General features: G+C 35.3%; 1 protein-coding gene across 2 annotated transcripts in view; it reads right to left on the bottom strand.

Moving 5' to 3' along the window:
* TOR1AIP1 (torsin 1A interacting protein 1) overlaps positions 1-21998 on the bottom strand; it is a 30260-nt gene extending 8262 nt beyond the window's left edge. The window contains exons 1-8 of one of the 2 annotated variants that reach the window (XM_033092970.1): positions 21109-21998; positions 19360-19437; positions 15175-15234; positions 8865-8906; positions 7981-8067; positions 5989-6042; positions 3856-3897; positions 3096-3164 (exon numbers count right to left, since the gene is read on the bottom strand). In XM_033092970.1, coding sequence (XP_032948861.1) covers positions 3096-3164; positions 3856-3897; positions 5989-6042; positions 7981-8067; positions 8865-8906; positions 15175-15234; positions 19360-19437; positions 21109-21586 — 910 coding nt within the window. In that variant the 5' untranslated portion in view covers positions 21587-21998. Of the gene's footprint in view, positions 1-3095; positions 3165-3855; positions 3898-5988; positions 6043-7980; positions 8068-8864; positions 8907-15174; positions 15238-19359; positions 19438-21108 lie in introns of both variants that reach the window. The other variant, XM_033092969.1, reaches the window with a different exon arrangement.
* Between the last annotated feature and the right edge of the window lie 5247 nt (positions 21999-27245).

The following is a 27245-nucleotide window of genomic DNA, read 5'->3' as shown; positions in this document are numbered from 1 at the left end:
TGTTTGTGGGGACTGTAGATTGATGCAGCCACTATGGAAAACAGTATGGAGGTTCCTCAAAAAATTAAAAATGGAATTATCATATGATCCAGCAATCCCATTTTTGGATATATATATATATAGCCAAAGGAACTGAAATTAGAATTTTGAAGAGATAGCTGCACACTCATGTTCACTGCAGTAATATTCAAAATAGTCAAGACATGGAAACAATCTAATGTCCATTGACTGATGAATAGATAAAAGAAATGTAATATATACTATGGAATACTACTCAGCCTTAAAAGAGAAGGGAATTCTGCTATTTGCAGCAATATGGAGGACATTTTGCTAAGGGAACTAAGCTAGGCACAGATGGACAAATACTTTATGATATCACTTATATAAGGAATCTAAAATATAGTCAAATTTATAGAAGCAGAGAGTAGAATGGTGGTTTCTGGGGACTGGGGGAGGAGGAAATGGAGAGATATTAGTCAAAGGGCGCAAAGTTTCAGTTATACTAGAGGAATAATTCCTGGAAATTTACTGTACAGCATAGTACCTACAGCTGACAATACTGGATCATGTATTTAAAAATGTTCTAATACACAAATAATGAGATTGGGAGGAAACATTTACAAGTGATAGATGTGTTTATGGCATGGATTGTAGTGATGGCTTCACAGGTATACACTTACCTCTAAACTTACCAAATTATATACATTAAATGTATGTCAAGAATACCTCAATAAAATGGTTTAGGAAAAAACTATGAGGATGGCAAGTAGAGGAACCTATAGTGAAAGAGCATGTGAAACAACACAATTGCTTATTTTTTTAATTAAGAAAAAAAATCCTTCAAGATGATTTTTATCTTGAATACTTTACTCCATGATTGCAAAGATGAAATGAGGTAATAGATGAAACTGTTGTTACGTGCTCTTCTGTGATCATTTTACTGATGAAGAATACCTAAATAAGTTAATATATAACATGTACTACACTATTGCCCCTACTTTAAAAATAAGAAAACTGAGGTTCACAAAGGTTAAGTGACTTTACCAAGATCATTTAATTAGAAAGTAGAAGAGTGGGACTGGCACTCAACAGCTCTAACTCTAAACTCTTTTCTCTGCACCACTTTTAGAGAATGTCTATTTAGAGAATAGACATTCTTCCCTATTCTCATTGTTTTATCACCCAGGAAAATAGGAAACTCAGGACAGCAGTCCTATTTTTCCCAGAGGTAGGATACAGGCAGAAACCCGACGTGGGACTTGTCTACCCAGGGACCTTGTGCTAGCGTGGGGAGACAGCAGGGATCTAAAGTCCTTGGGTCTTGAACACCTAAATCTAAAAATAAAATTTCTTTTTTCTCACTGAAAGAGGCTGAAATGTATAATTAAGGCAATGAGACGTGAAATTTGGAATGCTAAAATAAATTTTTTTTAAATGATCTCAGATTGAACAAGAATCTATAAGGCTGTTTGAAAATCACAGCAGTCTTCTGCTTTCACTGAAAATGTTTGCTTCCTGGTCACTGTTCTTATCTCAGTCCTTGTGAAGTTAAAGGTCTGAAAAATTCCATTATCTGCATCTTAATGTGCAAACTTCTGTTACCTAATTCCCATATAACTCTCAAAATCACGTGTATGTGTATAGATATACCTATATCTATATGTATATGTGGCCATCAATCAGTATACATCTATTTAAACCATAATAAATATACTAACTTAAGACAAAGTAGGAATGCAAACATAAAATACAAAAAATTAGCTACCAATTTAGCAACTAACCAATCTACTTTTACATTCCAACCAGATCTTCAATATAATTATTTTCCATTCTGCATTGCATTTGCACAGTGTCTTATGAGAGTAAATAAAAATCACACAAACGTTTTTTTGACAACAATGTGTCCTATACTTACCTGGAAATAATTTGCTATTAATTACCCAGAATATGTAGTTAAGAACTAACAACATAAGAAGTGTCCCAGCTTTTCAGAGTATATATACTCAAACTCATACATTTTTACTTCCAGCAGTATCTCTCAGATATTCAGAGTATGTTTTAGTTTTTTTATACTGGTTATAAACATAATCCTAGTAAGCTAAGTAATTAATATTTGGCTTCCTAACTATAATAGGTCAGGAAGACCCAATGGTAAGACGAAATGGTCTTCTAACAACAGGTACGTACAGCAATAAGAATGATAGCCAACAATAAGGCAAGGACAAACAGTTATTTCAGTTTCAGACAGCAGAAGAACTCACTTATATGTGGGGTAAAACTTCACTGCTGGCAAAAATGAATTGTGACCACCACTCCTTTACTGATGGAAAAACAAAGCCACAGAGGTTATCTTGTCCAATGCAGTGAGTCATTTCATGAGCTAGAGATATGTGATAGGGATTTTTATATTATCTAAGTAAAAGTAGGGGGACACCTAATGACCTAGAGACCTATTGTGATTAGATGAGGAAAGAAAAGATAGAGGTGAAGGGTCACTTAAGGCATGGATTTTTTTTTTTTTAAATATAGTTAAGGTTTAATGTGAACACATTGCTACAGAAATTACGATAGACGCTGAATTCAAAGTATGATTGTTTCATCATATCTATTCACGGTATTTCTAAAATTCTGTGACATTTAATCCATCCTAAACCTAAACATGAAAATACAATGTGTGAAATCAGGCATTACTACTTAAAATAATGGGTATGCTAAGTTGTTCCAAGTGGTTATTTATATAAAAGTAAACAAAGTCTGCTAAAAATAAAAAAACAGGTACTGTCAAAAGAGTAGAATTTCATTATCACGTACAGATTGTACTGCTGGTGGATAGAACTGACAACTTGTCAAGTCAGAACCCATCACCCACTGTTTTCTCACACCACTGTCTACACTTTACACCTAGTCCATCTCCTGGCAGTCCAAGCAGACGGAAATAATTGAACTAGTAAACACTGCTGTCCTTTATAAATGAAATTACAAACAACCTAAATGCTTACCTGAAGAATTAAATATTCTTGTATGTTAAATAACCAAGAAAAACAGCAAATAAGCTTAAAATTATTTCAATAACAGGTAGAGATGTATCAACTTACTTGGCATTCTATTCCTTATTCTTGCGGTTTGTTCAACCCATTCCTGGGGGTTTTTTTGATATCCTGAGCCTGAAGCAAATAAACATACCAAGATGTGATTCCACATACTTTGAAAATGTACAGTATATTCTAGTTTCTATTATAAGATAAATTGGTAAGAAAGGCAAAAGTTGGTGAGGAAAACAACAAAAGCAACAGGTTCAGAAGTAAAAGATAATGTCAAAGGGACCACATCAGTGAGAATGAGCCCCTTCCCACAGCAAAATAAATATGTAAACACCTAAGAAACCAAACAAAACTATGGACAAGTCCTTTTGCTCTGGTCTATGAGAATTCAATACTACCTGAGGTTCAATACTACCTGAGGTTCAATACTTTTGCTCTGAGGTTCAATACTTTTGCTCTGAGGTTCAATACTTTTGCTCTGGTCTATGAGAATTCAATACTACCTGAGGTTCAATACTACCTGAGGTTCAATACTACCTGAGGTTCAATACCTATGAGGTTCAATACTACCTGAACTTGATTTCAATGTTATGTAAGAAAGAAGTTAATTTACTCTTGCAAAATAAATTACTTGAGGTAAAATTGTCCTCAATACATTTCCACCTCACAGAGTAACTGTCACATATTGCACCAATGTGTGGTGACTTAAAAGGCAAAAAGGATAAAATGACTTCAAATCCTATTAGAACTTTGTGTTGGCAGAGTCAGAGGAGTTAGAACCGGTTGACTGATAAAAGAACCACCAACCACTTACTTAGCACTGAATGTTGCTTATCAAGAGCTGTGAAGTCTCGACCTGAAACAGAAAACAGAGATAAGGTTATAGAATATTTGGAAATAAAAACAGTGAAGAAGTTGCATAGGCGTTTTTGCTTGTTTACTATGGGTACGATAAAACAGAAAAAAACACCCTTTCTTTCATCAGTCCCCAATATATAAGATAAAGTACATATGTCCCCTTTTGTAAACTTCAAAAATGTTCAGGAAGTGGATAATTACAAGTCAGCTTTAGGATCAATACCATAAATTAATGGCAACTGTATTGAATGTTTACCAGCTATCAAGAGTAATTTTACTTAATTCTCACACTTTATGTGGTGAATACTATTATTATTCCTATTTTAAACTAAGAAAACTGCAATTGAAAATTTGCCCAATTATATATCTAAAAGCAGTACATAAACCCAGGCAGTCCATATGTAATATTATGTATTATATAAGCAAATTTGTGAAATTGCAGAGTAGTTCTGAAATAAATGATGCTTGATACCACATGTTTTAGAGTGGTATTTAAGAACAATTGTAAAATGATACAATGGGAACTAGAAAATGATTTACAAATAATTAGAACAAGGTAAATCTACACATCTGCCCTGAAGAAAGGTAGTTCTACCCATCAATACAAGTATCAATGTAAATTTACTTTCAATTTTAATTTTTTCCGAGTACAAATGGAATATATGCTAGTTGTAAATCAAATGTACCACTCTAGAAATGCATAACTTAGAAATTCATAAATATCTATTAAGTGCCTATGTGCAAAACATTACATGCAAGACACATACCATCGTGAATAAGACAGATGTATAGTCTTCCAGATTTTTCTTCAGTCTATACTAATAAAATACTTTTTAATACTGTCTTTCATCTAATCTAAGAGGTACCTTTTAAAAAACACCTCATATTTAGGGTTGCATCTTATAATCAATGGCATACATAACTGAAAAAGTTATGTATAAAATCAGTGGTATCTTAGATTCAAGGAAATACATCTTGATCATCTATTTATTAGTATACAGAAGTAACTCATTTTTCACAGCTAAATAGCATTCCATTGCATGAATGTAGCATACTTTATATAGGAAGATACATTTAAGAGCTTCAAAGATTGAAGATTTAGAATAACAAAGAGCGAACAAATAAGATGAACAAGAGTAATTTCCCACAAATGATTTTTGTGTTTCAGCAACTTATTCATTTTGTCACATAGTAAAATCATAAACCCAGAACCTACTGAAAATTTAAACAAACAAGCAAACAAATAGGAATTCTATGAATACAGTGTTTATAAAATAGATTTTCAAAGCCTTTTCCTTTAAAAATAGTCTCATATTTAAAAAAGGTGATGTGGAGGGGAAAAAAGTCCTTGAAGAGTTCACATACAAGGGTATTTTTGGTTGATTAATAACTAACTCAAATTCTGGGGCTTGATTTAAAAATGTGAAAAGAAAAAACAGTATCATTCTTTTTAACCTAATACATATCCATTTGTACACAATCTGCAAAATACAGGAAAAAAGTAAAAGAAAAAGGTCACCAATGATTCTACCACCCTAAACAAATCATTTAGTGTTTTAGCATATTACTTCCCAATCTTTTTTTATGTTATGTTTTCTGAACTTTTTATTACGAAATTTTTCAAAGTTGCAAGCAAGTCTGTAAAACTTATATGCCCACCACCTAGCTTACCGTTAACTTTTTACTATATCTGGTTTATCATTTATTTATTCATCCTCCCAGACTTTTACAACAGAGTTGAAATTATACTGCATATCAAATTTTATATCCTCATTAGAATATGTCCATATAAGTAGGTTCAAACTACAGTAGTTAATTAAACTAAAACAGTCAACAAATTTATACTGCATGCAAGAATATTCAACAAGTCATTAAGAGCAGTGATTTTTAGTTTTTAAAAAAATTCAAATTCAAGGTTGAATACAGAGATAATTAACTCAAATTCAAGAAGCAGGATGAGGTTTTTAAACACTTACCACACCCCTTTTCAAACATTTTATATTAAACTGCAAAACAGGATCTTTAAAAATGACAGCATTGACCATGCCCACAGGCAGACTTCTATGCGTGTAAACATGGCTTTACTTACTTTGTGAGGACTGCCAAAATGATTCTGGATACTGACTTGATCTGCTGCTTTTATCTAAAAAGTAAAAAAGAAATATAGTACGATATAAAGCATACTTAACTTTTTTAACGCACATTTTCAACAGAGCAAAAGGATTCAGATAAACCCCAAGGAATTCAACACTTGGGTGCACAATTTCAAAAACATTTCTAAAGAGTCATGTCGTATCTAAAAAATTAACTAATTCTCTGTCTTTCCCCTGACCAGTTTTTAAAAATATACATATATAAAATATAGAACATGGCATGAAGGGAAAATTTCGAAAGTTTATAATAATGAATCTTCTTGAAATCATTAATGTCAATGTTTGCCTTAAATTTCTCTTGCAAGCGGTCAACGCATTATGTATTTTAGTCTACTTTTCTTAAAGATTTTTTCATATAAAAGTGGATTTATAACTAAATCTGTTCAAAACCAATCAGATTGCTATTTTGGAAACAGAAACATCTGACCCAGGTATGGTGGCTAAATATTTTTGATAATGTATTCCTATTACTAAAATAATTTTGAGCATCAATCTCCAAAACCTATTACTTTCTAACATTATTTATATGCATTACTGACATATTAATTAATGTGTTGTGTATATCATAAAACAACAAAAAAAAAGACAGACATTTTAAATGGATGAAAAAAAAAAAACACATGAAATTTTCTTCCTGCACTCCAGTGGATCTTCTTGTACCTCTTCGGTGCTAATTGTCCCCGAAGATAATCTGGGAAGATCAGTATTCTTTTTAATACGCCTCATGTCTTTGCTCTTTACCTAGAGTTTTCTTCTGCATGTGGGTATGCATGCTTCAATAAGAATTTATTAGAGTTCTGAAGGGATCACAGAGGCTGGGGTTTATGTAGTTTCAAAGAGCTATATGCTGGTAGCAATGGCATCAAACTATTGGCTACATGCATGGCTTTATTAGTCTCTAATTAAGTGTACACATGAATACTAATAATAGCACTTAATTCGAGTGTTTACTAGGTGCCTGTACTTTCTAAGTGCTTTGCACATATAAATTAATTTAACCTCACAACAATCCAGATGAGGAAACTGAGGAATACAGAAGTTAAGCAATTGCCTGAGGGCACAAACCTAGTAGTAGAGGAGTGAAACCCAGGGATTCTGGCTCCAGAGCCCATGTTCTTAACCACTATGCTAGAGTGTTGCATATCTCCTTTGGGATTTCTGTATCAAGAAAGAATGGGGAAAAATGAGGAAGGGTGGGAAATATATAGAATACCAAATGCCCATAGAACAGCGTATGAGCCTCTTTTTAAAGTGGAATGATCACGTAAAACTCAGAAATTACAGAAGTTCTCAAAAGATGGTGAGGAGAAAGTAGAGATTTACTCTTCCACGGGACTAAAACATAAAATTACAGATTTGATCAACACCCTTTTAAGCCACAAAGTCCCATCTTTTTTCCTTGAATAAACTTAAACATAAACTCACACGAATAATCGGAAACTGTTATTGATAACTTGGTTGAATTCGAATAACTACCAGAGATACAAGTAGTTACCTAAGTATATTAAAACTTCCCAAAAGCTAACTAACAACTCCTGATAGCGGTGTGAGTACAAATGCCAATGTGATCAGTTTCCCTCTAAAAATTTTTTAAAAACTACAAATAACTCTTCTGGTGAGCACAAAAATATCATACTCCATAAATATCAAAGCAGATTGAAAAGTTATTTGTTTAAATATTACTGTTTACTATTACTATTACTAATTTGTTTAAATATTTGTTTAAATATTAATGACATTACATTACTAATCAGATGTACACACGGAATCAGTAATTTTAATAAATATTTAAAAAGTGTACTTTAAAAATACTTTTAATAAAATACTTTGAAGTATTTTTTTTTTAAAGCAAATTCACAGAATACCTTTGTATTTTAACTAAACTACAGCTCCTAAAGATAAGAGTCATATATATAAAGCAATGTTACCTTCAGACTCAACAGAATCCCCGGATCTGACCTTAACAGAAGTAACATCACTGTTGGGGTTATCTTGGTCATCTTCTTCAGTGTCCCCTAAAAAGAAGTAAAGGATACACCAGTATAGTCTTTATTCTAATCTCTAAAGATCTGGGTTAAAAACAAACAAGCAATTCAACATTAAGATGAGGCCTTTTTAATAATCAGATCTGGAATTGTTCTTTATTATGTTTACTATTCTGAGTCACAAAACTTTAAATACGCTAAAACTGAGCTCATTTATTTTATGTTCTCTGAGGCATATAATTATATTCCAAATATTCAGAGTAACATTTATAAGCTTATATATTCTGAGGCTTTAATATAGTCAAAAAAATGAGCATTAAATAGTGGAAAAATTTTATCTTATTGGGGGGAATTACATATAGTTAGTTTGCAAATTCAGACAATACTGGTATATGCATGCATGTGTGTCTGCATTTGTGTGAGTTTAAGAAGAGGGTATGGATATATACACACCCATACACAAACACTTCAGTATGCAGGTTAACTAATTTCAGATTATGCCGGGCATAAAAATGGACTAAATTGTACTGTAAACATAGACTAGTTATGGGAATTTGGAAAACTGATTGTTTTAATACCATAATCAAAGGCCAGCACATGTCAGAAACTGAAGACATTAGCTTTGCTGAAAATTAACTCTGACAGAAGTTAGCAACACTCATTCTATACTATTTTACCTGCCCATTTAACAGTTCAGATAAGCATGAATTCTTTTCCTGAAGAGAAAGACACTACTTTCTGTTCTCTTAAGTACCTGTTAAAATTTCTTCTAACGTTAACAGAAAAAGATTCAGAATATACGGCGTGACATTTTAAAAAGAAAATACCTTCTTCAGAGAAGTTGACCTTCTGTTGGACACTGGTGGCTTCTAGAAGAGAAAAGCGTACATGTGGTATATAACATCAAAAGCTAAAGCTTGGGAATAAATAAGAGCATCTAAATTAAGGAAAGTGAACATAAAGACACACCAACTAAATTTTTTTCCTGTTAAATCATAAAAGAATCTATTAGTTCCCTCTACGTTATTTCAGGAATAAGTCTTGATACAAAGAAAAGAATCAAAAGGAAAGTTTATTTTTCCTTCACCCACAAGTCTGTTTGTACTCTAAAACGTAACCTGGGTTTACTAAACATTAAATTCTACGGTAATAAATATTTCAGTCCCAATAGGTGCTAGTTTTCAAAAAAAACCTTCACGTCTGTTATCTGATTCCCATAATGTCGTAAGGGAATACACTCATAGGTTAAGGCTCAAAGGTATAAAGTGACTTGTCTAAGGGTGTCAGGACTAACAAGTGATACAGAAAGGACTTGAACACAGGCTTCCGATTTCCAGTCAACTGCCCTTTTACCACTCCATCAGCCTGGTTCATAATAGGACACTGTAAGCACTCAATTTTTTTTAAATTAAGGATTTTTTTTTTTAGAGCAGTGTAAGGTTCACAGCAAAATTGAGCAGAAAGGAGAGAGATTTCCCATATGCTCCTACCCCACACATGCATAATGTCCCCGTTATCACATCCCCCCCAGAGTGGTATGTTTGTTACAACTGATGAATCTACATTAATACATCACAGTCATTCAAAAACCATAATTTACATTATGGTTCACTCTTGATGTTGCACATTCTATGGCTTTAGACAAATGACAGGTATCCATCATTATGGTATCTACAAAGTATTTTCACTGCCCTAAAACTCCTCTTTGGTCCACCTATTCATCCCTCCCCATTTCCCAAAACCTTTGGGCAACCACTGATATTTCTATCTCTACAGCTTTGCCTTTTCTAGCATGTTATATAGTGAAATCATAGTTTGTATCCTTTTCAGATTGGCTTCTTTCACTTAGTAATACGCATTTAAGATTTCTCCATGTCTTTTCATGGCTTGATAACTCATTTCTTTTCAGCACTGAATAATATTCCATTGTCTGGATGTACCACAGTTTATTTATCCATTCATTTATTGAAAGACATGTCGGTTACTTCCAAGTTTGGGCAATTGTGAATAAAGCTGCTAAACATGTGTGTGCAGGTTTTTGTTTTCAACTCTTTTGGGTAAATATCAAGGAGTGTGATTGCTGGATCGTATGGTAAAACGAAGACTATGTTTAGTTTTATAAGAAACTGTAAAAGCATCTTCAAAGTGGTTGTACCCTTTTGCATTCCCACCAGCGATGAATAAGAGTTCCTGTTGCTCCACATCCTCGCTAGCATTTGGTGTTGTCACTGTTCTGCATTTCGGCCATTCTAATAGGTGTGCAGTGGTGTCTCATAGTTGTTTTAAACTGCATTTCCCTGAAGAGATACGATGTAATACATCTTTTCATTTTCTTATATGGATTTTTGACATCTGTATATCTTCACTGCTGAGGTGTCTGTTAAGTTCTCAGGCCCATTTTTAAATTAAACTGTTTCCTTATTGTTGAGTTTTAAGAGTTCTTTGTATATTTTGCATAATAGTCCTTTTAACAGGAGTGTCTTTTGCAGAGAAGTTTTCAATTTTAATGAAGTTCACCTTACCAATCATTTCTTTCATGGCTCGTGCCTTTGGTTTATATCTAAAAAGGCATCATCATACCCAAGGTCATCTAGGTTTTTCTCCTATGTTATCTTCTAGTAGTTTTATAGTTTTGTGTTTACATTTAGGTCTGTGATCCATTTTGAGTTAATTTTTGTTAAATGTGTAAGATCTGTGTCTAGATTTTTTTTTTTTTGCATATGGATGTCCAGTAATTCCAGTACCATTTGTTGAAAAGACTCTTTGTGCCATTATATTGCCTTTGCTCCTTTATCAAAGGTCAGTTGACTATGTGTGGATCTATTTACGGGCTCTTTATTCTGTTCCATTTGGTATTCTTTTGCCAGTACCACACTTGATTACTGTGGCTGTATAGTAAATCTTAAGGTTGAGTACTGCCCTCCTATTTTGTTCTTCATGTTTTCAATATTGTTTTGGCTATTCTGGTTCTTTTGTCTTTCCATACAAACCTCAGAACTAGTCTAACATCCAGAAAATAACTTGTTGAGATTTTGATTGGGATTGCATTGAGTCTACACATAAAGTTGGGAAGAAATGACATCTTGACAATATTGAGTCTTCCTATCCATGAACATGAAATGAAATACCTTCCCATTTAGTTCTTTGATTTCATTCATCAGTTTTCATTCTCATATAGATCTTCTACATATTTTATTAATTCATATGTATTTCATTTGGGGGATACAGATGATAATTGGATTGTTTTTAATTTCAAACTTCTCTTGTTCATTGTTGATGAGTAGAAAAAGTGATGACTTTTTTATATTAACCTTATACCTTGCAACCTTGCTATAATTGGTTACTAGTTTCAGCAGTTTTTTTGTCCATTTTCTTGTACTTTCTATGTAGATGATCATGTCATCTGTGAACAAAGACAGTTGTATTTCTTCTTTCTCAATCTGTATACCTTTTATTTCCTTTTCATGTCTTATTGCATTAGCTACGATAGAACTTCCAGAACAATGGAGAAAAGAAATGGTGAGCGAAGACATCCTTGCCTTGTACCTGATGTTAGAAAAGCTTTCAGTTTCTCACCATTAAGTATGATGTTAAATGTAGGGTTTTTTTGTAGATAGTCTTTATAAAGTAGAGAAAGTTCCCCTCTATTCCTAGTTTACTAAAAGTTTTTATAATGAATGAGTGTTAAGAGTGTCAAATGCTTTTTCTGTATCTACTGATAGGACGATGTGATTTTTCTTTAGTTCACTGATGTTATGGATTACATAACATCTGGTAACTGATTTAAAAAAAAATTTGGGGTACTTTTTAGGGATTCGATATTTTCTGATATTTAGGTCACTGACTTATAGGAAGTGATTAAAAGTAAATGCTTAATGAATGGATTTTAGGATCACAGAATAAAAACTTTTGTTGAGACTTTTGCTAATATTTCTCATACTATGATAAAAAAACATTACAAGAAATTAAGAAAAATCGCCTGAAATTAGTGCTTAATAATTAGATTTCATGCAAGGTTTTAAAAATTCCGTCTATTTTCATCTTTTTAACCTAAACTGCAAAGACTGTGCAGATAATATTTCAATACAATCGGATGATGAATTAGCAGCATGTATGACTACATAAGTTTTCATTTCATTTCCTTCTTTTGTTATTCAGCTTCCTTTGTTTTGAACCTCTTGGCTGCTACATGCACAAGCTTAAAACATAATATATATATATTTCTTCACTACGCTTATGCAGAAGCTTTTTGAGAAATTAAAATTCTATTTGGAGCAATAATACCCTTAATTAAAAAATGTTATTTTAGGAAATTATAAAAGCAGTGACTTTAACAAATATACAGACACATGGCAATAATGGAATGTGCTGTTAACAATCTCAACTAATTTAGGAAAAGGTACTTTTCAGAAGTCCTAGGTCTTTTTTGTTGCAAGAATAGACCACTTACAACTATCTCTTCTGGTGGAGATGACTAACTGTTAAGACTTTCTATTCACTTTCTTTGGCTTGACTGAAGATTTTAAGGAAAACACAAAGTTCCACATATATTTCTACTACTTTATAGACTTTCTTATTCCTAGAGATTTGTGGAATATGTTGGTGTGAGGAGTCAAGGGCACTCAAGCAAAGATAAGCTTTGCTCACTTTGTGTTTTGTCTGGGGACAAAGATATGAAGATTTCATAAATGACACTATTATGCATTCTCAAAGAGAAGGCGAGAGGGAATACAGAAGTCATGTATCTCCTGTCTTCTTGTGCTGTCAGTACAACCTAGCAGGGAGTGTTATAATAAATCTATGTTCGGGGAAGTATGTAACTCTCTGAATTTACTCTTAGAACAAATAAATTATAATTTGGGTGACTTGCTGTCTTTATTCCTGTCATTGGTACGAATCAGGAGCTGGTAAACTTTTTTCATAAAGGGCCAGACAATAAATATTTTAGATTTTGTGAGCCACGTAAGTTCTCTGCATTCATATATACGTTATGATTAAACACATATTCATATATATAAAATATTAATGTGAAATATATATATATATTTCACAAAATGCAAAGATCTTTTTAGCTGATAGGCGGCACAAAAACAGGACTGCAGATCAGATTTTACTCAGAGGCTGTAGTTTACTGACCCCTGGTATAGATACCTTTAAAAATGGTACCTTTAAGACTATTCAATGTGAACAATACTTTTGAGAACAGTCAGAGTGGGGCAGCAGGAAGAAGGGAGTAAAGAATAGTTTGGGGTACCATCAGTATTCAAGCTCCATGAATAGCTATTTGATATACTCCATTCTTCATACTAATCTCATAGAAGTTTCCTTTAAACTGGAAAGCGCTTGTTTTAAAGTCAGTTTTTATTATAAAGTACATATAAAAATGATTTCTAACTCTAGCACAGAAAGTAAAAGTTCTTTTCCAATTAAGAGTTTGACTTAAAAACATTTTTTTAAAGGTTTTTAAATAGAGCACTTGAGAAACTCTGGTGGGTAAAAGTACACGATAGCTGTATGCTGCAAGGATAGTTTTCAGTACCCAGACACTATAGAGCCTGAAGCAGCTAAAGAATTAGCCTGAGCTTAAGTGAAAGATGAATTTAAAAGAAGCTGCAACTATTTACAAAGAAAAAGGAAGCTTCCCTCATTTGACTCATCTCCAAATTTGGAAAAGAACTGTAACTTAAAACTAAGTCCAACCACAATCAATGTAGGTTCACTTAAAGCCACAGATCTTGGTATCTCATGTCCTAAACCAAGGCAAACACTGAGAAGAATTTAAACCAGTTCAACAAACATGGCCAAGGACACTGGACTTACTATGAAAAAACATCTCAAATTCACTCGCTAACTCAAGGAAAAACCTTAATTAGTAAGTTGATATCTACTTTCTCTCAATAGTGTGAATTTAACAAAGGCTAATAAAAACTAAAGTGTATTTGTTACTACATGTCCTTACATGAATTTAAACAATTGTATAACAAAATCCATAATTTCAGATAGAATAAAAACTAAGGTTATTTAAAAAGGTCGTGGTCATAGGGACAGTGTCCCACATGCCAAAATAATGAACTAAGTAATATTCTCAAGCCAGTGACCAAACGTGTGTACTCGTGTATTGCACTCATAATCAGAACCTTCAAAGAGAACCTATAAGAATTAGAAATAAACAAACTTAATTCACTCATTTTAGTATTTCCATTTGTTTTATATGCCAAATCTGCAAGAGATAGCAAAACAACATTAGAGCTTAAAAGGAAATGCATCATATGGTTCTTTACCACAGGTTCATCATCAAAACCTTAACCGATCTTTATCATTGTGATATCTGATAATCACCTATCAAAAAAAACAACAACAACAAGTCAACCTATTTCTTTCTTACAGGGAATGATGGAGGAGTAGAAACCTAATGTGAAGACAAATAAGCTTCCTTTTTAGTTCCCACAATAAAGCATCCTATGGGCCAATCAACTCTGAAAATGAAATAGAAGTAGACTGCGTGAAATGACTCTACTAGTTTTCTTTCATAATCATGAAATCAATTTAAGGGCGATACTTTTTAAAAATTTTAGTCAGAAGGAAATGTAATTGAGGCAGGGAAATTTTATAGCCCTAAGCCACAAAACCTTAGTCTCAATTTTCTTTTTTTTTATTAACCTTATACTGGGAAGAATAAAAAGTCCTTGACCCGAGTTTAAAATCATCCTGCTAACAGAAAGACTCATAGCAACATATTAAAAACACCTCTTAAAAGGAATGAGGAAGTCCTTTACACATATGGAAAGATGTTACAATATATGTTAAGTAAAAATAAAAACAATACGGCGGTGCAGAAAAGAGTACTTACTGAGCTCAAATTTGTGTTAAAAAGGGAGGAAAAGATCATGTAAAATGGGTTTCCTTATATCTCTATAAACTATCTCTGGAAGAATACATAAGAAACTGACAACTTATGGCTGCCTCTTATGAGGAGACTGGATGGGTAAAGGACAGAGGGAGCAGGGAGAGTTTTCATTGTATATTTATAGTAATTTTTGAATTTTGAACCATATGAATATACGTACTATTTAAAAATAAAATTTTATAAAAAATGTTTATAAAAAAGTTAAACCAACAGACAAAACAATCTCTTACCAGATCTTGAACTTCTTAGAGGGGGTCTACACAGGCCGATTACAGGATCTTCACCCATCACTACTATGGGAAGGGAAAACATTAAAAAATATATAAAAAATGTCCAATATACTAGACTTACTATATAATCATCTATTTATTCAACAAACTTTTTCTGAGCTTTCCATTACGCTAAGTATAATATACAAGTGAACTAGAGACAAATTTCCTGTCATAAAAAATTTATGGACTTGATGGAAAAATAGGTCATTTTTCTCAGCAGACCGTATCTGCACAAAAGGAAAGAAATCCAACTAAAACTCTTCTAAATTTCTCAATTAAGAACTAAATTCTGATGCTGCATACCTGAAACTAATATAATGCTGCGTTGTCAACTGTAGTTGAAATTTTGTTAATTTACAAAGAACCAAAAGAACAAAATTCCATTTGTAGCATATGTTCCTTGTGGATTATTTATGGCATATTTTAATTTCAAGGTTAACTTTCCTTAGCGTCAATACACTCCCTCCAAGATTTTAATCTTGTGTTTGGGACATGCAAATTCTACTTTTAAATAAAATGTTAATGCTAGCCAGGGTTTGTTTCAGACTATGGCTCACGGCATAGGGTTAATGGGGAAGCTAATCTCACTAAATAAAATGTTAATGTTAGCCTAGAAATCCAAGGTGTGTTTTCACAAAGAGCCTCACATAACGTAAAACCTAACACATATCTAAATTGGGATTATAATATGGTTTATTTCATTTGTTTCTATAAAAAAAGCTTTGTTTGGTTTTGCATGAGAACTGCAAAAATCACAGTGAACTGGCTATCACATTCTATTGAATGCCTACGTTTGTTTTTACAAAACTGACTTAACTCGATTTCCCCTTTACAGTCTCTACAAGAGAAATCCTGAAGGGACAGTCATTTACTTGTTCAAAAAATATATATTGAGCATGTTTTTATGCATCTTAAAGAAGGAGATGTAGAAAAGCAATTAAATTGATTTTGTATAGCTCAAAAAGACAAAACGAAGATCAACAAGAAAAACTTACAGCAAAGTAGCTTTCAGTTAATATTAAAAACAAATAAAAAAACCCAAATTATTAATGTCATCTCCAAAACAGAAAAGATAGCGTAGTGAGGGAATGCTTTGCATGTAACAGAAGATGCCCAAGCAATGCATGAATGGATGTTGACAAAGGGACGCCTGCACAGAGACTCTGAAGATTTAGGGATACACTTCCCTAAATCTTATAGCTCCAAGATTTTATGAAGTATCTATCTCAAGTTGTTAGTATTTCACACATCAGGTATTAGGAACTTATGTAAGTAGCTTTAAAAATAAACCTTGTACATGCCTGCTACTCCCATTATTACAACTACCTTCCTTTTTTTCTCCTCTGAATTCCCATACTTTTTAGGTTTAATTAAAAGCTAAAACTCAATCTATTGACATCAATTACTATTTCAGTTCCCATCTTTTCATTTAAGAAGCATTTCCTGTATACTCTACTATGTATGTAGCCCTATGTAAGATATCTGAGGGAGACAGAGTACCATGGTGAGAGAGTTAAGATTGAAATAACAAGCACCCTTCTCTTTTAGTAGCTATCTCCTCCTCGTGTCTGTTTTTGCTCATCACTGCACCCCCAGCATCTAGCATGGGGACTGGCATAAAATAGGTGCTCAATAACTATCTGGAAAATGAATGAAGGCGGTAAGTACAGCAGCCAAAAAAATCAAATGCTCATGACAAAATGGTCGGCATTCAAAAATAGTTATCTATGATTATTTAGCTAGAAACAACAACTAGTAAAATGAAAATTTCCTAATACATTTTTAGATTACAAAATTAGTTACGTGATTTCCAGAAAGGAATGACTGGCCATAAAAGAAAAAAATATATAGCTATATCGATATATATCTATATCTATAAATATATAGATATATATCTGAATGAACAACCTACTGGCTATTTTAATTTGAAAATAATTCAATTCTGGAATTTCAAACAATGAGAAGAGTACAAATTATATTCCTATTCTAAACTAATATAATCAGCATTTTTCATGACTTTCACAAACAGGATGATAATGATATAGTTGTCTTTACTAGGTTGTTTTAAAAAGTGGCCCCTTAGTTTGTATCTTTATCCTTAACGGCATCTTTGGGTCAATTTCTCTGGGACCACACCAGTGGTCCTATATACAATTACAGCACTGTTTTGAATACCAAATTAAACTGAAAGTCCAAGATTCTATAAGGAAGAGGAAGGGCCCATCCTTAAACTTTTACTTAAAGCAGTCCTCCATCAAAGAGTGACTCTTATTTAAATAACTCCTCTGTTCGACAGACTTTACAAGCACTTATTTAATAATTCCGCAAACTCTTTCTCCTTTCATTAAGAGGCATGATATGGGAGCATGCTAAGTGCTAGATATAAAAAGATTTTTTTTAAAGCACCTTTTAGAGTAAGAACTCATATAGGTAAACGCCTGAGGTTCAAGCTGGATGGGTAAAAATCAATCAAGACCCAGTGCTCTTTCCACATGTTATGCAGACATGCACCTCATTATCAGTTCTTAAATACAGGCCTCATGTGAACCTAAAAGACTGTTCAAGATGTTCTACTATATAATAGTTTCATAAGGGTCTATATAGGCTGGTACACAACAGTCTTCGCTACATCAATTTACTCAAGTCTGTAATTTTTATAAATTTAATTTAGCTTTTGAAAATGAGAAATTTTTGTTTCTGCAGGTGTAAGGGACGTGCAATTAAATCTACTGTAAATCAAATTTCAATAATACACTTTTTCTAAATGGCCTGGAAAATCTGATTATAGCACCTATTACTCACAGTGTTTTTCTAAGAGAGTTTAACATAAAGGACGCTCGAAGAATTAAACATCAAGGGTGTGTTTATTTGGAACTGAACTTGAACGAGGTACATATACTTCATAAATTGAGAACAGTTCAAACTGTAAAGCATAATCTTATTAGAAGCAACGGATAAGGAAAGAAGGCAAGATTTGGGTTAAAAAAAAAAAAGCTAGGGAAGATCAGTCTCAGTAGCTGGAATCATTTATTGTTGTGGGACTTTCCTAAATATCAAAAGAAGCAAACTGATAATGAATGGACCTAAAAACTGAAAGATACTAAGCATTAATAACTGAAGTGAATACTTTCCCCTGACTTTCAAAATAGTTAAAATAGTTTTTAAAACTTAAGTTGACCATCAAATGTAGCCTACTTCCATGTTACACTGATACTAAGATGCAAAGATTTGTACACTTTAACATCTGAAATTGGGGAGCATCATGCAATCTATGACATGGTTTAGTTAGCAGTATTTCTTCCTTCTAGGCAGTACATAAAACAATGATGGTGTATCTTACAACTGATGACCTCTTATGTAGTATTGAACTGACAATATAGTGTCAAACTGACAAGATTAACCATATTGTGTCATGATTTTACTACGCAGACCATTGCATCCATTTTAAATGAAAGGTAGTGTGACATAGTCATTAATTCAACGTTTAACCTACTGAGTAGCTAATTATTACATGGGAGAGTGAAAGTGAGGTATCTGGGGAAAATGAAAGAGGTCTGAAGAAGACAAACCTGGGTCTGAATTTTGGCTCAGTCGTATACTGTGTAATCTTAGTGAACATTCTTAGCTACTCTGAGCTCACTTTCTTATCCAGAAAACAGGTGTATTGGGGCGGACGGATGGCTCAGTTGGTTAGAGCACGAGCTCTTAACAAGGTTGCCGGTTCAATTCCTGCATGGGATGGCAGGCTGCGCCCCCTGCAACTAAAGATTGAAAACGGCGACTGGACTTGGAGCTGAGCTGCGCCCTCCACAACTAGATTGAAGGACAATGACTTGGAGCTGATGGGCCCTGCAGAAACATACTTTCCCCCAATAAAATTAAAAAAAAAACAACAGCAACAAAAACAGGTGTATCTATTGTGCATATGTGAATGAATTAACATATACAAAGTGCGTGGTACTTACGAGGTTCTCATGTATGCAACCTGTCTTTTCTTGACACATTGCTTAATTCAATAAACACCTATAAAGAACATTCACTGAAACTCTGAATGAGGTATGATTTGGGACCCTTGATTAAACAGGCTATAATGTGTATACTAAAGTTGGCAGATAAGGAAAAAACCTAAATCATTTTTCTTACCTGGAGTCTCTTGTGCTCTCCTGGTAGTTTTCATTGAGACTGTTTGGCTTAAAACAGTTTGCGAAGATGGTTCATCCTCTGAAGAATAAATATGACAAATGTCAAAATACAGAACATTTGATCTGGGTAAGAGATTATGCATATTAATAGCAACATATAAGCAAAAATGCAAGTAATTCATTTCTTTAGAAATGTGAAATTAGGTTTACCAAAACTTATAAATTTAACTAGTTAGAAATACTCTTAAGACAAAAATAAACTGTCCATCACTGATGCTTTACAACAAAAGTATATATTACTTTAGAAAATTTAAAAGATGAGCTGGAGCGTCATCAATGATGCAGAAGAGTGAAAAATATTTAGATCCTTATAGTTACAATAGACATAAACCCTTTATGTGTTAAAAAATTAACTTACACAACTGCACTAGGCTCTGTGCAAGTCAATACAATTTAACATATACTTATTTAAATAAAAATATGTGCAAAACAGTTTTCCTGATATTGAAGGAAATTAACATAAGTACTAAAGTACAACATAGTCCTTCAAATATATTTGGTAGGATTTTTGTTTTCAGGAACTTTATAATCTTGAGAGCGATAAAACTAACATCTGTGGCTAAACTGTATTGAGTGAATACACCCTATAGTAACTTACATATTTTTAACAGAAAGTTTCCAAAATCAGCACATCTTCAAATGTGTCAGCAGGTAAACGTGCAGCCTATTCGCTGCTCTACACTGAAAATCCGTGTCTTCTTCATATCCATCAATGGTGTACCTAACTATGTAATCCCACTGTGATTCAAACCCCCTGATTTTTACCTCATAGGTGCCTTACCTGGGGCTAACATGAAACTTCACTTGTGACTCAGCGTTAGATCGCGGTTGGGTGCAAGGTGGGAGAGGATGAATTAAGGGAGTTGGTTCACCTGTGACTCACCTAAACTATACATTCATTTTGTCAGCACCCTTTTCGCCCATGTAGATGAAAACTAAAAAAAAAGTATTGCTTTGTCAGGCTACTACTTAACCACTGAGGTTACACGTAGAGCCCCCAACGTGGCAAATTTTTGGCAGAGACCATCATAGTCGAGAAAGAGCGTTCAGTGCTCAAGTTTATCAGACATTGGGGGCTTCAAGTTCGGGATAACTGACTTACCCCTTTTCGGTGTATGTACTTGAGTGGGGTCTCAAGTCAATTCACCAACTATGCTAGCCCACAAAACGCCCACTCACAAAATTTCCTTCCCTCTCTCCCCACGTGGATAGTGATGGGAAAACACTGGAAGGTCATCTCAGAACCGTTGATTCTCAGCTGGGGACTTTTGGCCTCTGAGTGTCAAAGGAGGAAATGGAAGTGGCTTTGGTAGATACAGCCGCAGGACAGAGAAAACCGAAATGAAACCGACCCCGGAGTCACTCGGTGTCCCGCCTGCCGCCTAACTCGCCGTCCCCTTGTGAAGGACCGCAGAAAGGCACTCCTGACACTCCTAAACTGATGCCCAGGGATGAGCAGAGATCCCCGACTCTGCTCACTGCTCCGCACGACTGACTGCCTTTCCACTCCTCCCACCTGTGCTGCTTTCCCTCCAGCGGGAGGGAGCCACCCCAGCCCCGGCCGGGACGAACTCCGCGGGGACGCCCACCAGCCTCCGAGGCGTGTACACACGCCGCGCCCGCCCGCCCGCTCGCCGCGCTCGCTCGCTCCTGAGCTTGCGGCTGGAGCTGTTACCTCCGTTGGCCTCACCTTCAGAGGAATGAGAGTCCCGTAATCCTCTCCGGGTGGAAACCGGTGACGGCTGTAGCGGAGACTGCGGTGAGTGCTGCTGCTGGGGGCGAGCGGCACTTCGCGTCTTCATCTCCCGGGCTTCTTGGAGTCGCGGCTGCCTCCGCTGCCGAGACCGAAGGTAGTAGGCGCTTTCTCTCACTTCCTTTTTCGCAGAATCAGGCCGGAACTCTTCTAGTCGGATTCGGGTTCTCACCGGGGACTTTTCTTTGGCCACCCGAGGCTCGAAGTCGCCGTACACTTCTGGCGGCTCCTCGGAGAACCTCACTTCCCGCCGGCCGTGGCGCGACGGCGAAGGAGTTCCGTACGCAGGCGCGTCGCTGCTACCGCCATTTTGAGGGGCGAGCCGTCGCCTTCCCTCCCGGATGGGGGCCCTGGGTGTGACGTATATCCCCCATCCTACCATCACCCGTTCCACCCGCCGCCCCTCGCCCGCCATAGTTGTTGACGTAGCTTGAGTCGATAGCGAAGATGGCTTTGACGACTCTAGAATCTCCTGCCGTTGGTGACGACGGCTTATCCGGGTGATGGGCGGTGGTCGCAATGGTCAGGGAGGCAGTTGAGAGTCGCCGGGGCTGCCGCCTGCGTCGTCGCTGCTGTGTTGCAATCCCGCCTCTGGGCCCATGGTGTGTCCGAGGGCTGTGGGAGAGGCAGTGCCTGTGCTGGGTCAGCTGCTCGTGGGGTCACTCCCGCCTCTTGGCTGAAGGCACCAAAGAGGAGGAGAAGAGGGAGGAGGGCGTCGCTGTCCTCGGCCTTGGGGGAGAGGGAGGGGACGACAGAGAAGGGACAACTGGCTTGGCAAATTGCGTGCCCTAAACCCAGCTGCTCGTGGCAACTGTTGCCCGCACGCAGGTGACGCCGGAGCTGGCTCCCAATACCGAGTCTCTGGAAAGGCGGAGGGAGACGGGGGTGGAGAAGTTTCAGTCCCCAGCCCCAGGCTGTTGCGCAGTTTTTCTGGAACCTTTTTGATCCCCTGCTACCTTAGCCGTGCCTGGAAATGTCTCTAGCAGGAGTGATGACTGATAAAGATACATTTGTGTCATCTTTTCTTAGAGAAAATTTTGGTCTCAAGCTCCTTATGAAAGCAGTTACCCAGTTTTAAATTTTAAGTCACCTGTTGAGAGTATAAAATCGCAACTCCCGACATACTCGGGTGGATTCCCATTTGCAAAATACACGCATAGCAAACGTCATATTCCTGGCTTTTGTGTAAAAGCTCTATTTCAGTAGCACTGTTGTGAAAGTTTATTAGTGCTGTTCATGGACAGAGGGAAATGAACAAATTCGTAGGTTAAAGACAGCTGTAATTATAGCTGTGGTCCGTTATTTTTACTTTGATGCTGGACCTGACTGGATACGCTGCATTTGATTTACAGTTTCCTGCGTTTATTTTACTGAATAAGAAAGTATGAATAAGCACTATTTGTTTCACCTCCAAATACCGTATTTACAGATGTGGATAATCGGCAACCAAATTTAGACACACTGAGGGAAGACATTAAGTTAGTAAAAAGTCTGAATAATTATTGAAACAGATTAATGTTATCTTCAACTGCACACTTTCATGGAGGATGTTTTATAATTGATTTTGGTAAATAGATTTTAAAAATTGTGATGATACGAATTAAAATGAAGGATTCTGAAAATTTTGAAGGTATTTAATTGTTTATGCTTTCAAGTATTTTAAATCACCTTAGAATGCTTTTGAGTAACTCATTTGCTCAAACTGGGCACAAATTTCGATTTAATGAAATGTTAAGATGTACTATGTTTTCACTAATATATTTGGCCATATAGTATTTGGTCACAGACACAAGGAATTACATACTTTAGAGAATCAGGTTTTAGCCTGTTAGTTTAGTCTAGCTTTGTTTGGTATATAAAATATAGCCAAAGAAACTGGAGGAACAGTGACAAGGGAGATACTACTTTAAAAAAAAAAGTCTTTTAAGGGAAAACTAAAGGCATATTCTCCCTTGTCAGCCTGGGTTAGATAGTATATTTGGAAAATTTGTGGGACTTACTTTCTGATAAAATGTTGAAAAGTACTGGTACTTGCTTAATACCTGGGTTTTATTTGTTTTAAGTCATGCTTTATAAGGTGCTAATTATATTACTCATTAACATATGGTAGTAAAAGTTCTGTAATGTAATTAAGAGATATAAAATTATAGTATTAAAGTACAAAGTTCATATTATGAACTTTAGTGCATATATTAAAAGCCTTTTTAAAACATCAGAACAGGTGACTATATAGAAACTTGGATATAGACTTGTAAACTTAGGTTTGGGGGACATATTAAAAAAGAGAAAGGACAAGAGGTTCTACATATTATTGACTCATCAATCCATGTGTAATAATACATAATCCTAGCTCCGTCATACCTGCCTTCCACACCTAGCAACTTTACAAATACCAACTTGCATCACAAAAAGCTGAGGCAAAGCTAAACTCTAGTCAAACTAGATATTCTGCTGTAAATGTTTTCCAAACTGTAGGGATGTCCAAAAGAGGTGACGCTGCAGAGACAGTAGACTCACAGCCACTATTATAAGGGAATTGCTGGGCCACCAATACCAAGTGGAGGCATGAGCTCTGGGTGTTAGACAATTACTCTGGGAATGTGAGATATATAGAGTAATTCAGTGAATCAAAGGAGAAGACGGGTAAGAGAAGAAAGGATTATAACAAAGAATTATAACACTCATTAATTCACATATTTATTAAACATCTATGTTGGCACAGAATAGGTGTTTAATAAATATATGGATTAAATTAATGAGTTTTTTTAATTATTAAAAAATTTTTTTTAAATGAATGTATTCTTTATCCCTTGGGAATTTGCCATGTATTAGGGAGACATATACAAACAATTATAATTCAGATTAAATGACTGGCAATATACCTAGCTGTTCTAGGTCTCAAAAATCTAGTGTTCTTGACACTAGATTTCAAAATAAAGCAGCTATTTTAAATGAAACATTTTAAAATCATTTTTGTATATGAGTTTTTTAGGGTAAGCAGAAATCCAGTTATATACACTGAGGAGTCATTTATCAATCCATTGTACATGGTAGTCATATTTGTGTGCTCAGATAAGCAAGTCACTTTGGGGTTATATCCTAGTAGAAAGCAACAATGTTATTTTTTTGAAGCTATATATTTTTAAATTTTTCTGTTACACTTTTCATTTTCTGAATTTTCTACAATGAGCATGTATTTATAATAAAAATACTAATTTCTTTGAAGGAGGAAATAGTCAAGTGTCTTAAACTATTTAACTTCCTGTTCCTTAAAGTGAGATATTAAAGCACTTTAAAAATACAGATAAATGCTTTTTTCACAGTATAAAGACAGTGCCCAAATAAAAGGTTTAAGAGGAACTTTGTATTTGGAAAGGCTATATTAAACTAGAATGAAGTATTATGAAAATTTTTCTTTAACTCATTCATGCCAGAAATAGCACTCCTTAGGCATAGTACAATTCTCAGCTGTTCCTATCTTTTAAGAATCTGTTGAGAAGAGATTAGTAAAAAATGACAAAATAATAAATATACCAATGCATGATTACATAGCACAAACCTGAGAGACAAGTGGCCCACGTATTCAGTAATGGGGTAATCAAGATAGAGTATGGATTAGGCAAAAGATTATTATAGGAGAGATTTATTTTCAGAATTAAAACATTTTGGTATTTATTTCAGAGGAATAAATTGTTGTAAAGATGAACCCCTACATGCCTGATTAATTACAGCTGGAATTAAACACATGAAATTTTGGCATAGAGCAGGTAAGGAAGTGCTTCTTTTCATTCCTTTGAAATTTAAGAAATTACTACTTTTAAAAGTGATTTAGCTAGGTGCCATGTGGTATCCTGGATTGAACCCTGAAAAGAAAAGAGATTAGTGGAAAAACAGGTGAAATCTGAATGAAGTCTGGAGTTCAGTTAATAGTAATATATCAAACGTGTTGGTTTCTTATTTGACAAATAGTCTATAGGAATGTAAGATGTCAACATTAGGGGAAACTGGGTGAGGAGTACAGTAGTATATGAGATCACTTATTTTTGCATCTTTTATGAAAATCTAAAATTATTCAAAATAAGTTAATTTTTAAAACAGTGATTCACAATTATCTTGGTACATTTTAAACAAATATAAGATTTATCATTTATTGGCCACATTGATGTAGTATTCATATTTGCAAAAGCACTTACTTACGAAATTAATCAAGTGATGTCCAGACTCCTTTCTTCTGTTAAATACATTTTTAGTCTAAACTAGAAATGAAAAGTTTTGTAAAAATTCTTTATATGCTGTAAAATCATATAGAAATGGAATGTTATATTTATTTGTAACTGTAAATTAGTGACTGGAAGAAGTTCACATTTTAAAATAAAAATGTCTCTTTTCCAAATAGAATAGCATACTTATAAATTCCAGCAATTTGACATAAAAAGTGTACTGACTTTTCTCAGTACACTTAAACTTTTCAGATAAAATACATAAATATAGGAAGAAGTCAACATGTTATTTTTAATAAGGAAATAATGATTAAAATATTAGGAGGAAGGGAATGAAAGACATAGTAGCTGGTTCCATTTATTCCCCATTCTCACGAGTGATAGACAAAATATTTTGAAGACTGTTGATATAAATGAAACTGGCTAGCTGGAAGTGTTATACTGAAATTAAGAAAATTTAAACCCAGTATAATATTCTTCCACTTATTCTTTGTTGAGTTAGAAATTGCAGTCAGTTACTAAACAGTATCTAAGAATGTTCATAAGTCTTTTGACTTCTACCAAAAGAGGAAGATTGAGAGGGGAATGTATCAAAAACCACTGTTAAATGAAGAATCATTAATCCAATAAATATTTGAGCCTCTGCTATGCACTAGCCAGACCCTGTTTTAGGTGCTGGGGATACAGCAATGAAAGAACAGACCAAAAGACAACGCTCCATGCCTTCTTGGAATTTATATTCTATAGGAGTCAGATAAAAATCAAAATAAGTAAAATAGGGTGTGAGAGTGTTTTGGAGAAAAAAATGAGGAAAGGGCAAGTGAGATTTATGTGTGTAGGCTTCTTCTATGTTGTCTTGAATTGGTGTAGGTCAGGAACAGGAATTTCAGATTTACAGTTGGCCCTTCAACAGGGTAGGGTGGGTGGTGTTAGGGGCCCTGACCCCAGCCCAGTGGAAAAACTCAACTATTGTCTTCCCCCGTATGCATGGGAGATTGGTAAAGGACCCCTGCGAAAATCCAAATCCGCCCATGCACGAGTCCCTTACATGAAATGGTATAGAGCAGGGGTGTCCAAACTGCGGCCCGCGGGCCAACTGTGGCCCACAATCCATTTTTAACTGGTCCACAGCAAATTCCAAAAATATATTTAGTTTACTTAAATAAACCAGGTGAGGTAGTACGTACTTCACCTCGAGTGAGTGGCCCGGCTGTTGGTGTATTTTACCACATATGGCCCTTGGTAAAAAACGTTGAAAAAAAGTTTGGACACCCCTGGTATAGAGCAATGCAAACAGTGGGTCCTCTGCACCCACGGATTCCCAACAGTGCATGGAAAGTCCAGTTTTCCATCTGTGGTTGGTTGAATGTAGTAAGGAGTCCAAACTTGGGGTTTGGAGGGCAGACTGTATATTTATTGGAAAAAACCCCCACAAAAAACCCCCACATGTCGGTGGACCCACACAGTTCAAACTAGTGGTGTTCTAGTCAACTGTACTTGACCTTGCCCTAAGTTAGTGTTCTTGGGTAAATTGCTTTCCATCTCTGTTTTCACATTTGCTACTATCACTTAGCAGACACCGATACTACATTAGCGCTTATGAGGTATGTAGTGTGACCTGTCTCCATTGGACACGACCAAACTGAGGTTTGAGGACACGCACCTCGGAATGGCAGAGACTGGGTCCAAATCATGTCTGACGTGCTGGCTGTTATCGGGGGGTGTTGCCTCTCCCTGTGTCGGCTCCCTGGGTTCTTCCCGGCTAGGAATTTTAGATCATTATAAGGGTTAGTTAGGGTCGACTGGCAGGGATGCCAGCCTTCCCGGTCACGTAACAGCGCGAGAACGCGGGGA

The sequence above is a fragment of the Rhinolophus ferrumequinum genome, chromosome 22 (assembly GCF_004115265.2).
Source record: "Rhinolophus ferrumequinum isolate MPI-CBG mRhiFer1 chromosome 22, mRhiFer1_v1.p, whole genome shotgun sequence".
NCBI lineage: Eukaryota > Metazoa > Chordata > Mammalia > Chiroptera > Rhinolophidae > Rhinolophus > Rhinolophus ferrumequinum.
The sequence above is the reverse complement of the archived record's forward strand: the minus strand, read 5'-3'. Positions and strand labels throughout refer to the sequence as shown.